The 16,627-nt window shown below is 37.1% G+C and overlaps 1 protein-coding gene across 2 annotated transcripts in view; it reads left to right on the plus strand.

The window, feature by feature from the left end:
* The first annotated feature begins 1,644 nt into the window (after positions 1-1,644).
* The window catches only part of ZCCHC7 (zinc finger CCHC-type containing 7), a 243,151-nt gene continuing 228,168 nt past the window's right edge, over positions 1,645-16,627 (plus strand). The window contains exons 1-2 of one of the 2 annotated variants that reach the window (XM_040223848.1): positions 1,645-1,792; positions 6,756-7,386. In XM_040223848.1, the coding sequence (XP_040079782.1) occupies positions 6,777-7,386 (610 nt within the window). In that variant the 5' untranslated portion in view covers positions 1,645-1,792; positions 6,756-6,776. Of the gene's footprint in view, positions 1,797-6,755; positions 7,387-16,627 lie in introns of both variants that reach the window. The other variant, XM_040223930.1, reaches the window with a different exon arrangement.

Genomic DNA, 16,627 nt, shown 5'->3' on the forward strand with positions numbered 1-16,627 from the left:
TCAGGCAAGTCCAACTCTTTGCAACCCCATGGACTGTAGCCAGCCAGTTCACTCTGTCCATGGAGTTTTCCGGGCAAGAATACTAGAGCAGGATGCCATTTCCCATTCCAGGGGATCTTCCCCACCCAGGGGTTGAACCCCTATCTCCTGCATCTCCTGCATTGGCAGGTAGATTCTTGACCACTGCACCACCTGGGCTTCCTGCAAAACGGGTGCCTCCACCGATTTTATCTTTTCACTGTATCCTGTCTTCCTTCCTAGCACTTACCATAATGTTAACTAACATTTCTAATTATTTTCCAGATCAAACTCTGACTATAATTAACTATTTGTATTCTGCTTCTCTGGTAGACTCTAGCTCTATGAGACCAGCTGCTAAGTCACTTCAGTCGTGTCCGACTCTGTGTGACCCCATAGACGGCAGCCCACCAGGCTCCCCCGTCCCGGGGATTTTCTTATTATTATATCTGCAATTGCTAACACTGTCTGGCTCTTAACATATGTTCAGCATCAGTTCAGTTCAGTCGCCCAGTCATGTCTGACTCTTTGCAACCCCATGGACTGCAGCACACCAGTCTTCCTTGTCCATCACCAACTCCCAGAGCTTACTCAAACTCATGTCCATTGAGTTGGTGATGCCATCCAACCATCTCATCCTCTGTCGTCCCCTTCTCCTCCCGCCTTCAATCTTTCCAAGCATCAGGGTCTTTTCAAATGAGTCAGTTCTTCGCATCAGGTAGCCAAAGTATTGGCGTTTCATCAGCTTCAGCATCAGTCCTTCCAATGAATATTCAGGACTGATTTCCTTTAGGATTGATTCCTTTATATGTTCAAATAAATGTTGGCAAAACTAATCAATGTTAAGATTATCTTTCAAGCCCGTTGTCAAAGGCCAACGAACTGATAAAGATGGACAGTGAGTTTATAACTAAAATAATTTGCGAGAAGAGAAACCCAAAGTCAGGGACTCCCAACACAATCTGTAGCTGCCTGAGGCTTCCAAAGGACCAGTACTAACTTCAATCTTTAGCAAGTGTGGAGTTCTTAAAGGTTCACAAAGAATTAAATCTGTTGTCTTCTATTATAGTATAAAAAAGAGCCGAAAGTGCCCCAGGGTAAACTAAGTTCAATTTCAACTTAGACATGGAAGGGGCTTGCCTAGGATCACCTAGCTCAAGAGAGAAGGATCTAGAAGCCAGGCGCTCTCAAAGAGGCTTTTCCCTCTCTGGGGTTCCCCGGATCCGAAGCCTCCTGCTGTACCAGCCCTCGTCCAGTACCGGGCTCTCAGATCCGCTCCCGCGCCACGTGGCACAAGGAGGGTGTCCCCAGAGATCTGGAAGAAGGCGGAGCCTGGTCTAAACCTCGCCCTGGAGCATCATGGGAGATGTAGTGTTTATCTCTAGCACGGAAAGTGCTAACTCTCCCAGATTTGGCTCGGTAAGTAGCATATCACCTGTGCAGGTCCTTCAAACATGCTATTCCCTAACACAGATTCAGTCTAGATACTTGTGAAAGAAGCCGTTTCTTTCACGTGCTCAGGCAAGTCCTGAGCAAACAAATAAAAGACTATGCGGGGAAGGCAAAGGGTTAATAGTTGTTACGCACGTCTACTGGAGGCGAGGAGTGGGCGGGGACAGAAGACGACTTCCAGGAGCTCTGTTTTCACCGGAAGTGCCTTCCCTCCTCGTGGGTCCGCGCGGACGCCGTTTCCTTACCTCATTTGTCTTCGCCCCTCCCCGTCCCTCTACGCGTTTTGGTTCCTGGTTGGTGCTTCCTGGTCGCAGCCGCGGCAGTGAGTATGTGTGACGGACCCCAAGGTGTCCATGGCCGGGGTGCCCCTGCCCGCCCTCCGCCTCCCCGCTAGGCTGTGGAACTAGCGCGTGTCTCTTCGCCGGCCTCCGTGTCCCCGTTTTTCCCTGACTCGTGGCGGGGCTCGTCTCGCGGCCTCTCAGTCGAGCTCTGCGCCACGCGACTCCGCGGACCCGCTGTGGTGTCCGCCTCTCTCTGCTGCTCCGAGGCCTGAGGCCGTGGTTCAGAAATGGCTGAGCGCCCGTGGCCTTGGTGGGGAGTGGCGTTCCTGCTTACTTTACCTCCACCACCCCCAGAGATTCCTCTTTTAGGAAAGCGGGTCTGTCAATTAAACGCGAAGAGAGGTCGGCTTTTGAGAACCGAACAGTCCTGGACCAAGTCCAACCTCAGCTGTCAGAAGCAGCAGCTGTAGCTGTTGGGACAGGAAAATTTCGAGGATTGGGCCCCTTCCCGCATGTGAAACAAGGAGACCTGCGCTGTGTTCGCCGATGCCTTCCTTTTATCCTTCACATCCTGGGAGCCGGCAGTTAACTTAAACTTTGGGAGCCGCAGGTGTTGTGGGAAAACTGGCTGAGTGAGAGGCAGTAGGCCTGAGTTCCAGGGGCGGCTCCACGACTGGTGACTCTGAAATTCTTAGAAATCTTTTCTAGCGTGTATTTACCTTTATTTCAGATTACAGGATAGAATTAGGAGATCTTTAAGGCTCAATGAATAAATAAGCTTCTCAGGGCCTGTTTCTCTATGTATAAAATGAGAGCGTTCAATTTAATGACTTTCAGGTCTCTTCCAAAACTCTTTGGGTTTTAAATATTTAGACTGTGTATATTTCAGACAGTATTGTGCTTTGAGGTCAGTTCACTATTGCTGTTTTCAAGAGAATCTGAGAGTGCTGAATTAACCAAGGAAGACATGGGAGTGAGGGTTGTAAAATAGCTTCAAAGATTAAGATATTGTGTAGCATAAGGAAAAAGGCTGAGGGTGAAGAAAGTGTTGTGATGCAATTAGTTATCCTGTAAAGACTTTATGTCAGGAACAGCTGGACTTGTCTGAATAAATTAAGCATTATTTTCTCCTACCAACCTCTTGTATTCTGATTTTTTTGTGACCATTGTTTCCCACATTCGGATTCGCTATCTCAGTTTGATTTACTTCCTAGTGAAAATCTTATTTGAAAAGTGGACAGAAAATATAACACTAGAGTCAGTAGTGTTTCAAATCTGTCACTGTCAGGATAGCTCACTAAGAGTAAGTCAAATTTTAAGTTGAAATTAAAGTGTTAATCGTGTTCTAATGAAAGGTAGGCTTAAAATCAAGATGTGAATTTCATTTAAATTTCCTTGAGATGGATAACATCTCATCAAAAAGAAACATAGGCTAAAAGTTCTTTGAAAAGAAATAACAAGACTGAGTGACCAGTTAGTAGACTGTAAGAGTAGAAATGTTGGTTTTAAAGATTGTACAGTAAAATCTGAAAGCTTAAATAAGCTTTAAGTTGTCTAGTTTAAAAAATTTCAGTGAATGAATACTGCTCCTACTTTTGAATGGCGAGAGGCTTTGCAGTTATTCTCTTATGTAAGAGCCATCTTTTTTGCTTGTGGCATTGCTATCTATTGTCCGAATACAATCTTAGGATGTTCTTCGATAGTAAACTGACAATGTATGGTTTTCTTTCCAGTTAAAATGCCTCTTTCGTAGTTTTTAAACTCTACTGGGAAATAAAGTGGATATTTGTGAGATAAATTTAGGTGTTAAAATGCATATATAGCTTTGAAGGAATTTTTTAAAAAATCTTTATTTTAAACTATTAATTTTTTAATGTTAGTGAACATTTGGTTGACAATCAGGGAAATGTGTTTCTTAACCAGGTAAATAACTTTGGATAGGCCTCTTTATTTCTTTGGACCTAAGTTTCCTTATATATAAATTGAGAAGATTGTATGAGATACTCTGAAAAGTCTCTTCCAGATTTAAAATTTTGTGACTCTCATAGGGACTTTGTTATCTAGTTAAGTATGCCTGAGAATTGTGTACAATAATCAAAAAGCCGAGAAGTCCTTCTAAATTAAAAGTTAGAAACATGTATGTTTTTTCATATTTGTCCTTTGAGTATACATAAAAAAAGAAAATTAATGCATTTGAGTGTAATTAAGGTAGTAACATAAACCAACACAGCCTCAGGCAAACCTTTACTCTGGCAAATATAAGCTACATAAATAGAAGAGCAGGTTATGCTGAGCACAGTTTTCAGTACAGAAGGTACAAAATCCTCTTAAAGGCCATAGGGGCTAAATTGTTAAATTCATTTTCTACATTTCAGGAAAAGAGATAAACCCTTAGACCCAAGGAAGTCTGTTTTTATTTCTGTAGTTTATTTTTGGCATACATTCACAGGTGTGCCTATGGCTCTATTCTTAATCCCTTTCCTTTGGGATGGCTCCAGAGTAGTACAAATTTGTAATTCTGTAATTTAGCTCTTTAATTTTTTCTGTGCTGCACTGGAATTATGTTTTATCTTAAGTCCACACTGGATCCTCAGGATGGATCCAGTGAGGATTTTGAAGGAAGCATAATTCCTTTGACTTCTTTTAGAATTAATTTACCTATTAAATAAAAAGGAAAGGATTCATCTTTCATTTGAATTCCTCTGAGGCTAACATTTCAATATAAACTGATAAATGCTGTGGGCATTATCATTCAGACAGCCACATTCAACTTGTATGACAACAACAGCATAGCAACCTGAAGGACAGTGCAAGAAGGGAACAGATATATTGTACCTTTTAGAAGGGAAAAAAAAAAGGCATAGAGAGTTGGGTTCCCCCCAACTTTACTGAGATAAATTGACAAATAGCATTGTGTATGTTTAAAGTGTACAACATAGTAGTGATTTGATGTATGTATATATTGTGAAATGATTACTGCATTAAGGTTAATTAACAAACACATCCATCACCTCACCTCACATATTTGCCTTTTTTGTGTGTGATTAGAATGTGTAAGACTTACACTCTGATTAGCCCTCAAATATGCCGTATAGTATTGTTGACTCAGAACTTTTGATCATCCTCCCGCCACCCCAGCTTTATTGAGATACAGTTGACACACAACATTGTAAAGGTTTAAGGTGTACAGCAAAAGTTTGTTTGTTTCTGTAAAACAAGAAACTCCAGCGTGGGTGTAGTACATTTTTTCTTCTTGTTCATTTGATTCTTGGAATCAGCAGGTTGTATCACCAAAAGTACCCTGACATTTTGGGCAGAGAGCTAAGAAAACAACTAGTCTTTCTAAATGCTTTGTAGCTAAACGCAGAGTAGAAAGGATAAATTATCATTGTTAATTGTTCTCTAGACTGTCCATGATTTTTTAACAAAAAAGGGTTTTTCCCCAGCACTTTCATTTTGATCAGTGTTCCATTAGTACCTAATCAAAACATCTGTGTAGATTTTTGGTTGATAATATGAGACTCCTTGAAATAGTTGGAGACAACTACAAGATTCATCTCACCATAATGTTCATATCTTAGACACATATTAAGGGCCTCCCAGGTGGCTCAGTGGTAAACAATCTGCCTGTCAGTGCAGGAGACACAGGTTTGATCCCTGGGTTGGGAAGATCACCTGCAGGAGGGCATGGCAACCCACTCCAGTATACTTACTTGCCTGGAAAATCCTGTGGACAGAGGAACCTGGCAGGCTACAGTCCATGGGGCTGCAAAGAGGCAGACATGACTGATCAAAAGAGCACTAGCACAAGGCACATATTAGATTTATTAGAGCTTTAAAACAAATTCCTGATGATATTATTCATATATTCATTCATTAGTCAACAGCCATTGATAGAAACCTTGATAAATGCCAGTTACTCTGTGTGGCTTTGGGGATCGGTTGTTTAATAAAGTGCATATAGTTCCTGCCCTCCTGGGGTGTGTGCTCTGTGTTTGTGGGAAATTTACATTGTATTAGTAATTAGAAATGTGAATGTTTTGAAATGATGTGGAAATGTTTAAAGGCGAGACAGTTTAGCCTGGTGGGTCAAGGAAAGCTTCTCTGAAGAAGTATTAATAATATTTAAACTGAATTGAGAGATGAGCAGGATTTAACATACTTACAGTAGGAAAGTAAAGTGCTCCTAAAGCTGAGTTTTACCTCAATTTTAGGTCTTTGATTAGTTTGTATTTCATACATATCTTTATAGATAGCACAGAAACAAACTAGGTTTATCATATTTTTAAAATTTTTAGCTGCACCGTGTGGCTTGTGGGGTCTTGGTTCCCCCACCAGGGATTGAACCTGAGCCTACGGTAGTGAAAGAGCTAAATCCTAACTGCTGGATTGCCAGGGAACTCCCTATTAGATATTTTTATTATTCTTTTGGTGAAAGATCAGGAAGCCATAGGATTAATTTTTTAATTGAAAATAAAAATATATACCAAGGCAGTAAATAAGATAATTATGTCCTTTGTAGATTTCAGTATAATTGAAGTAATATCCTGTGTGAGAATGTATACCTGAAAAGATGGATACAGAACCAGGGAGAAGATGATGAATGGATGGAATAGTAGTGAGAATGACCTAAAATATTTTTATGATTTTTAGCATTTTGGAAAAAAAAAATGATGGGTGTCTGAAACAGTGGATCTCAGCCTGTTTTTTCTTTCTAACATACTTGTGAAATACAACATTTCCATTAATATTATATAATTGTAATTCTGTTGTTAGTGGTAATTTTCATTTGGGAGGGATGGGCATTATTAGAGTGGGTCATAACAGAATTTAGAAAGCTTTGAAAAATGGTACTACCCTAAGAGAAAAGTCTTTTTTAATATGTCATTGAGAAAACTGATGACCTTCACAAAAGTTAGATCTAAGAGGTGGTATCATTGTGCACTATACAGGCATGATCTGAGCTGTTAAAATATGTTCTTTGTGTGACTTTCTTTTTTACAGCCTCAAGGTTTACTGCTTTCCATGATGTTTGGTGGTTATGAGACCATAGAAGCATATGAAGATGAGCTTTATCGTGAAGAGTCATCTAGTGAACTGAGTGTTGACAGTGAGGTGGAATTTCAGCTCTACAGCCAAGTTCATTATGCCCAAGACCTTGATAATGTCATCAGGGAGGAAGAACATGAAGAGAGGAACTCTGGGAGTTCTGAATCATTCAGTAGCAAACCAAATCAAAAGAATTTAATTGTCCTTTCAGATAGTGAGGTCATCCAACTGTCAGATGGGTCAGAGGTCATCACACTGTCTGATGAAGATAGTATTTATAGATGTGAAAGAAAGAATTTTAGAGTCCATGCAAAAGACAAGACCCAAGGTTCTCCTGCTTCTCTTCATTCTAATGATTTAGCAGATAAGAAGTGCAAGAGGGATATTGAGAAGTCTAAACCTGGAGAGAGATCGGGTACAATCCAGGAGGTCATGGTTATAGAAGTCAGTTCAAGTGAAGAGGAAGAGAGCACCATTTCAGAAAGTGATAATGTGGAAAGCTGGATGCTGCTGGGATGTGAAGTTGATGATAAAGATGACGATATCCTTCTCAATCTTGTGGGATGTGAAAAGTCTGTTAATGAAGGTTAGTATCATATTGGCCATTTGAAAAGTAGTATCATCTTTAATGAGGAAGACTGCTTTTCCTAGACAAAAGACCATTAGGGTCTGTTCCATTTAATTCCTCACCTTTTTGTCTTGTTTTTTGGCTTGTTTCTCATGAGACTTTCTTACCAATCTACTTTAATGGTGGTCTGTCTGAACATCAGAAAGAGTATGTCAGGATATCAAAGACACTCTGCTTCTGCTGTAAGCAAATTCATAACTGTTTCTTCCTGTTTGGCTAGAGCCAGTTCTGGACGTGCAATCTTAGTTCCCCTCTCTCTCTGCTTGGTACCACAGGTGAGTACTCCATCCACCTCTGACATTGGCTCTATGCCCTCATTGGCCAACTCTCTTGGTTCTGCCCTTTGCTCAATGATTTGCTTTCTCAGGAGATAGGCATATAGCAAGCATGTGGAATGCCTGGTACATAGAAGATATGGAATTAGTATTAAGATTTTTAGGAACTCTACAATCAGTAATGTAGGAACTATGAAGAGCTGTAAGTCTACAGTAGACTGTAGAAGAGAATGTAGATTCTGAGAGCCACATCATGGAGAATTGAAATTTTGGTGTTAATTTTGTTTCCTCTGTCACATGTAGTAAGCTAATATTGATGCTTATCCTGTTAAAAAGTCCCTTTCATTTTTCTCCCTTCATGTGTAATGTGTAGTCTCTTGCAATATTTTCTTAAATGATCTTTTACGTCCTCCCTGTACACTGTTAAGTCAGTAGTCTTCAAATACCCTTTGCTCAGTATTAAAGTCTTAAGTGTATTGCTGCCCCAAAACCTTTAATGGCACCCTCTTGTTCTCAGAGGAAAGTGATGATATTGAATATAAATGATGCTTTGAAGCCCCAGAGATTAACTTTTTTTTTTTTTAAGGAGCCAGATGGGAAATATTTTAGGTTTCCAATCCATAGGAAACCTACTTCCTAACTACTTAATTTTGCCCTTGTTTAAGAGAGCAGCCATGATACCTGAAGAAATGAGATGGCTATTTCAACAGAATCTTAAAAAACAGGTCTAGCTCAGGCTTTAGGAGGCCAGCTCTGAGAATTTGATAGTAAAAGGAAGAAGAGATAGACTAGTAGGTAGAACATAGAGCAGAATCAGGTAAAGTTTTATCATGAAAAGAGAGGTTTGATAATGTTTTTAGGTAGAAGGGGAAATTTCTTGAAGAAGGAGAGATTAAACCTACTTGGTGGATTGGAATAGGGGAGGTAAGTCAGAGAAGGGATCAGGTATGTATGTCTGAATTAGTCTTAGATATTTAATTGCTAAATTATCAAATATTCATAGAAGTGGAAAAGAAAGAATAAATTCAGATGGATTGAGATAAATGAGGGAATATATGAAGATGTGTTTGATGTTCTTGGGAAAATGAAAGTAGAAGTGGGTCAGGGTACTTACAGGCTTGGAGTGTGGAAAGGATGTTTAGGTGCTATGGGGAGTACTCTCAGGCAGTGGATCCCAATATTTTGAAGATGACAACTTCTTTAAACTTCAGAATTTGTGGACCGCCCCCCCCCCCAGGTGTAGAGTTATATTTTTAATACTTGTTAATTGAGAAAATGCTTATTAGCAAAAAGCTATTCAGTACACTCATACATGACTTTGTATTTTATTAACCACAACATTGTCTACACATTTGACAAATAGTTATGTAAGGCATGTTTCCTACGTATATGGCCTTATATAATGCATACTGCTGCTACCTGTTGTGATAACTAATTCTTCAGCTCCCCAGGAGTCTAAAGCCCATAGATTGGAAATCACTGCACTAACAATTTAACAGTAAGAGAATAAAAGAATTGCTTAGAAGTAGAGTTCAAACAAAATTAAAACAATTTGAGCTTGTAATGAACTCATTTTGAAGGATTTCATAACTTTTCCCAGTGATATCTAGGGAATGATCCAGGGTTAGGCAAAACTTTGCAGAACATCAGAACAAGCATTTAGCCTATCCTTTCTCTAAATTGCTTTCCCCTAAGGTGACACCTAGTTTCATCAAATACTAATGTGTTCATGATGATCTGCCACTTCTCTTGAATTCAAGTTCTCTGTGTCCACCATGCTGAATATTTCCATTTGGGTATCTTATTGTTATTTCACATTTATGTACTGAAAAGCTTGATAAATTGAAAGTTGATCTTTCCACAGAAAGAGGAGCAGGTTAACTGGGTTGTGGTTCATACTGGGACTAGAGTTTCTCAGGGCAGAATGTCAGGGATTGATATGGGTGGTGAGGATGGGGTTAAGAGTAGCTGAATCATAGGGAGATGAGGATTCTAGAGGAAAAGGAATGATGGATTTGTCAGGTTTGGCTTTTAGAAAAGAAGTTGGTAATTAGATATGTAGAGACATCTCTGGAAAACAGTTTTAGTATTTTATGTTATAAGTAGACAATAAGCATGTCTGTCTTTAACTGTATTTTGGAGAGGGACTCTTTGCATTGCCTTTGTTTATTTTTATTGAGGTGAAATTAACATAAAATTAACCATTTTAAAGGTTCAATTTGGAGACATTTAGCACATTCGGAGAAGGCAATGGCAACCCACTCCAGTACTCTTGCTTGGAAAATCCCATGGACGGAGGAGCCTGGTGGGCTGCAATCCACGGTGTCGCTGAGTCGGATGGGACTGAGCGTCTTCACTTTCACTTTTCACTTTCATGCATTGGAGAAGGAAATGGCAACCCACTCCAGTATTCTTGCCTGGAGAATCCCAGGGATGTGGGAGCCTGGTGGGCTGCCGTCTATGGGGTTGCACAGAGTCGAACACGACTGAAGCGACTTAGCAGCAGCAGCACATTCACAGTGTTGTAGAACCATTACCTGTATCTAGTTCCAAAACATTTTCATCACATCCAAGGGAAACCCCCAAATATTGTCACCACATCAAAGGAAACCCTGCACCCATTGAATAGTCAAACCTTATAGCCTCCTGCCTCAGACCCTGACAAGCACTAACCTGCTTTCTCTCTATGGATTTACCTGTTCTGGATATTTCATGTAAATAGTCATCCATTATGTGACCTTTTGTGTCTGGCATCTTTCATGTAGCATAATGTTCGGAGGCTTATGCCTATTGTAGTATGTATCAATACTTCATTCCTCTTTTAAGGCCAAATAATAATATTCCATTGTATGTATATACCTACATTTTGTTTATCCATTTATCTGTTGATGGACATTTGTGTTTCTACCTGTTGGCTGTTGTGGATAGTGCCACTGTGAACATTCATGTACAAGCATTTATTTGAATACTTGTTTTGGGTATTCTTTTGGGTATAAACTAGGAATAGGATTACTGATGTTTCTATGTTTCAGTTTTTGAGGAACTGCCAGACTTTTCCACAGTGGCTGTGCCATTGTATGTCCTCACCATTAATATATATGAGGGTTCCAATTAACTGCAGTGGTTTTTACGATGACTTGTCATGTTGCACATTTCTGTTTGATTTACTGGCAGACTCTTTGTTATTTCTTAGCTTTTATCTCCTAGTCTTTGTTTTTTATAGTTATTACTTACATTGGCTTATTTTTTTAGAATGGTTTTTTCAAATAAGATTTTCTTTATGTTTTCATCCATTTACAATTTTTAAAGAAATTGATTAATCTTAGAGGTATCCATTCTTTTAAAGTTTAATGTATGTGTAATATATAAATTTATGTCACTTTTTTCTGCAACTTTGGTAAAAATATTTGATTCAAGACCTAAGTAATTCCAAGTAATTCTTGATTCCAGACATTCAGTGTATGTTCCTACCATCCATATTAAAACAATTTACCCCTACTCTTTGTTTCTGGAATTTGTTTTTTTCTGTTCTAATCAAATGGAAACAAATTTTGCAAGTCTGTAAATTAATTTGTTTCACTCTTATAGATTCTTAAAAAAAATTTATATATCCCCTATTTTATTTCCTTGATCTACAAATGCTATCATCCAGTTTTTCCAGTTAATAGGCAATACATTCAGTACTGTTGCCTTTTTGAGTGTGCTTTCCTTTCTGATCATTAATTATTAGCCCATTCAAAAATAGAGAAGATATTTTTTTATATCACTGAAAGTTTTTGGAAATTCTGGCATGCTTTTGAAATGATGATGATTGTTAAACAACAACAATGATGTTGTGTACTATTCCCCCTCTTCCCCAAACTCCCCAAACTGTGGCATATTTGAAATATCAATATGATAGAAGAGATTAATGACTCCTTGAGGATAAGTCTTCGCCTCAGAAGCCTTCTTGTAATATTTAGAATAATTTTTTGCCATATATATTACTTTGTTTTCCATTAATTGCTCAAATATTGATTGAGTGGTGTTGGTGTTTCAATGAAGAAACAAAATATAATAAGCTTAAGTTATTGACAGAAGTCTCTTCTGAAGCATGGGAGTTAAGTCTTTCCAAATCCTGGGGATAGATGTGGTTGAAAACTTGAAAAACTTTTTAAAAAGTAAGATTGGTGAATTTGAGGTAGTACATGAAGGTCTGATGATCCATATTTTTCATTAACTATTGCTAAATGTATAGTAACCAGCACAGCACTGTTCTTGTTCTGTGGAAACTTGAGGCTCTTTCCCATTACTTCAGCTTCAGTGAGGTGTGTAAATGTTTGTTTTGCTTTAATACACAATTAGAATACATAATAAGGCAAGTAATTTACAACCAGGAGACATTTCTTCCCTTTTTATTCTTCCTCTAAATGTTTAACTTTTCTGATTTGAAGTTGTTGATTAGCTTCCTTGGGTTCCAGGAGGCTTTGAGGATATAGCACTGAGGTAGTGTGTTCAGTCTAGCCTTCCTCTGTATATGCAGCTTTATGATGAAGGTCTCTGCTTATAATAAATCCATGCCAAAACATAGGCCTTCAGTACGTGTTACATATGGCTGTCAGCTGTTTCTGTTGAGGGATATAGGAGTTTATTTCTAAGGTCTAGAAGTAAACTTCATTTCCTTTACTTTTTTTTACTCTTTCCTAAGTTTTCTTTATGTGAACGCTACCTGCTCTGTCATTTGTCTTCCTTTTAAAATTCTCATCCTTTACTTTCACTTATTATTCCCAATAGGAGTAGCCTGTGATTTACGCATTTACTAGAAAGACAGGTTTCTTGGTTTAAGAAAAGATGCACCAAAGGAAATAAGCATGTTTTTTAATTTTTGAGGGGAATCTCTCTTTTGGGAAGGATTACTGTATAAGACAGCTGAATGATGGTAAGTGCTATAGGAGTTATACATGAACAATCACCAACTTATTTTCCTTTATAGGAAAGGGACTTTATTAGCTCTAGGAGTGGTTGTTAAATTATTGTTGATTTTTTTTTTTTTTTACTATAGAAATTTTAAGGTATACGGAAGTAATGTTGTAATAGCTTCAGTGTTCCATAAACCAGCTTCAACAATTATCAACTTATGACCAATTTTTTCTCATATATAATTCCATGCCCCTATATTACTTTGAAGCAAATCACAGTCATTATATCATATCATTCATTTATGTATGTATCCATCCATCCATACATTTTAATTTGTATTTCTGAAAGAAAATTATTCTTTTTAAGAAACAATCATTATTATCACACATAAAGAAATTACCAATAATTCTTTTATCATTAAATAACCATTCAGCCTTCACATTTCCCTGATGGACTCTTAATTTTTTTCCCTATAGTTTATTTGAATCAGATCTATTTATTATAATTGAGTGATAACTTGTGTCCTTTAATCTATAGGTTCATCCTTTGTCTCTTTCTTCTATGTGTTTTTTTTTCCTTCCTTATAATTTAGTTGTTGTACTGACTGAGTTCTTTATTGTAGAATTTGTAGAAATTGTAAAATTTCCTGAGTCTGAATTTTGTGATAGTGTTTAACATGCTCCACTGTCCCCTGTATTTCCTGTGAATTAGTAGTTATCTAGAAGTTTAAATTCAGGTGTCTCCCTGTGATTGTGCTATCAGCTAGACATATAGATAGGTTTGTTTCATTTTGCTTTTCATATGTTGTTTTTCAGTATTACCTTAAAGAATTCAATTTGTTGCATAATTATGTAAAATAATTATAAAGTTCTAAATTGAAATCAACAAGACTAGGTAAAAAATATTCAGAGAAGTCTGCTTTCTGTCCATTCTTCATTCTGTTCCCACTCTTCCTCTTAGGGGTAACTGTTAAGAGGAAATTGATGATTTGTCCTTACATTAAAAAAAATATAAGCAAATATTTAAATATCTTCATATCCTTCCCCCTTATATAAGTAAATGGTAGCATATGATCTACACTTTGATCTACCTTGCTTTTATTCTCTTAACAGTATATCCTGGTGATCAGTCCATAATAGTATCTAAAGATATTTCTCATTTCTAGGCTAGGACTGTGGACTATTTTTGTATCTTCTACACTGATCTAAGCTGGACACATTAGGCATATAATGAATACTTTTTGGAAGTGAATGAGTAGTAACTTTAAATAACTGATAAATAATATACTTGTTACAGTTTTTAAATGAATTTTAAATGTATGATAGTCTAAGTCCACTTTCAGAAGCATGCTTTACATTTTTACTATTTCTTTCTCTTTTAATAATTTTGAAAAATTTAGATTTAGTGAAAATTTTAAATAGGTTCAGATTTTAAAAAGAAAGTATCTTTTAAAGAATGAAGAGTATAGCATTTTTAAAAGTTGAATAAACCTATTGAGTTCCTAGTGTATGTTATTGTTATGGTATAGAATTTTACATTAATGTAGAACTCCTTCAGTATGTACAATTTGGCATGTCACTCTTTTAGTTCATTAGCATATGGCACATAGTGTATACCTAGCAAATTGTGGGTGAATTTAGTTGTATAGGGTAATGTATACATAGTGTTCTTTACATAGTACTACGTGAGGTTGAAGTGAAATTACGGCTCTAGTAAAAAATCATGACTTTGAAATTGAAGTCATGAAATTGAAGTAAAATTATGGCTTTTAATGACTTAGTGCAGCAAGTCTTTTAACTTTTTGTGTTAAGTTCCTTTTACCCTTAAAAAATACACACAAGTTGTGGATATAATTTCAGAAGTTGAAGAACTTATCTAGAGGCAATTGCTGAATTCTGGCATTTATTAGGCACTCAACTAAGACTTGATAAGTAATTAAAATATGAGTCTAGGGGTTTACCGACTTGAATTTCAGTTTTTTGAATATGTCACATTTTATTTGATCTGGTCTTTATGTATGCCTGGATCAGTTTCTACCTTGCCTGGCTGGTACCTACTCACCCCTCAAGTCTTAGTTTAAGGTTTACTTCTGAAATGAGGTAGTGGACATAGGCGCTCAGTTGGTGGAGGTTACTGGGTCTATTACAGCTCCACAGTTGACTGACTGTGACTTTAGGTAATGGAATTCCTTTATTGGTAAAATAATAAATTTTATTTCATTAAGGTTGTAAGCTAAAACACAACAATGGATAGACTAACTTAATGTAGTAGGAAAATATTTTGACAAAACTCATGTAACAAGATAAGTTCACTATTACCATAGCAAGCATGGGGCATTTAGCTTCCACTTGGTTTTTTAAATTAAAAGTTCTCAGATTTTTTTGTGAACCCAAATTGCTTTTGATCAACATGTCTCTAGTATGGCACTTTATTTTAATACATTTTTTTTGATTTGGTGACATTTTATTATCTATTAAAACCTAAATCTGAAGTCTTAAAATTAATCCAGTTATTACTTATTGAATGTTTACAGGGACTGTACTGTTAAGTTGTTGGGATTCAAGAATTGTTGTGTAGTCCCTGCCTTTAGAAACCTTAAACTGCACGACAATATAGGAAGTTCACTGTATTTCCAAAGTTAAATACATTTCTGCAGTACAGGAGATGCCCCAGTCCATAGCTATTTCCAGATGAATGTTTGAGACTTTTAAAAACAGATAGGCTAAGTACAAGAATGAATTGAATAGTAACCCTTTGAACTCAGTCTTGAAGAATGGATAGGATTTAATGTTCAGGTTAAATGCAAGGAGGAAGAACAAAGCTGAGAACCCTAAAACTGCATTTGATACCATTCATGTTTAATTAATGGTTTAATATGTGGCAGATCTGATTAAATATTTTAATAACATGCTCTTTTAGAGGCTACCTCTATTCTGCGTATGCTGTTGGAAGATTTCTTGGTTATTATTTTCTTCTGGTATTTTTTTGTTTCTTGCTTGTGTGTCTTCTTTTTCTTTTCCTTTTAAAAATTGGGTATTTTATTGCAATTTAATGGCAGATAGAAAAATTTTCTCAGATGGACCAGATGCTATAGGTTAGTCAGAGGACATGACCGGCTGCTTAAAATGTGTGTTTTGTGCAGGGCTGTTCAAAGTAGAGCACGTATTGAAATATAACTTCAGCTCCTCATAGCTTGTGTTCTTCTTTACCATCTTTTAACGTGTAAAAGGAACACATTCTGTTAGTTTGGAAATGAAAATAAATTAAACTTTCCTTTCAGTACTCCTCAATTCTTTAAGGTGGTATTTCCCCCCTTTCTGCGTTCATCAGCTAACCAGTCATAGTTTCTAGAGATCTTATGGCTTAATAGTTCATAAGAGTGGGTTGCTATTTGACATACTTCTTATTGGTATGTAGTTTAATTTCTGCCTTATAATTGAAAAATGGCCACATGTTAGAGTTCTGGTGACTGAGAGCGCCAGAAAACTCCCTCCCTGGTGTTTCCAGCTGTGTGAGCCTGCACTGCACAGTCCCTAAAGCTGCTGTGGGACTGTACATCTAGTTGTAGCACGTCACCTTACACTTCACTTTTGTGAGGGCATCTTTTTATTTAATTTTAGTTAGCATAATGACTTGAACTGTGTTATTCACTGTTCCTTGGTGAAGTTGTCCTAAAGAGAGAAGAAATAAAAATGTTCAGTTTCAACTTTACTTGTGAATGGAGTGAAGTTTGAAAGCCTTTTATGGCCATTGTTCAGCAGACTGAAAATCTCATTTGAAATCCCAGAAATGTTAAGGCAGCTTAACATTAGGTTGGATTTTAGTAACATTTTGGAATGTATGTCGCTAATTTCTGTGATTTCATTGTTGATCAGCAACTTAGGTATGCATTCTTCGACTTTTAGTCTAAATTCACTTGCAGTAGCTTTTCAACAGTGATAAGTACCTAGGGAGATAATGAAATTTTACTTTTTTTTTTTGACATTTGTAATAGAAACTGATTTGATTTTCATGTAAGACATATC

Source organism: Oryx dammah, unplaced genomic scaffold, assembly GCF_014754425.2.
Source record: "Oryx dammah isolate SB20612 unplaced genomic scaffold, SCBI_Odam_1.1 HiC_scaffold_1, whole genome shotgun sequence".
NCBI classification, from domain to species: Eukaryota; Metazoa; Chordata; class Mammalia; order Artiodactyla; family Bovidae; genus Oryx; species Oryx dammah.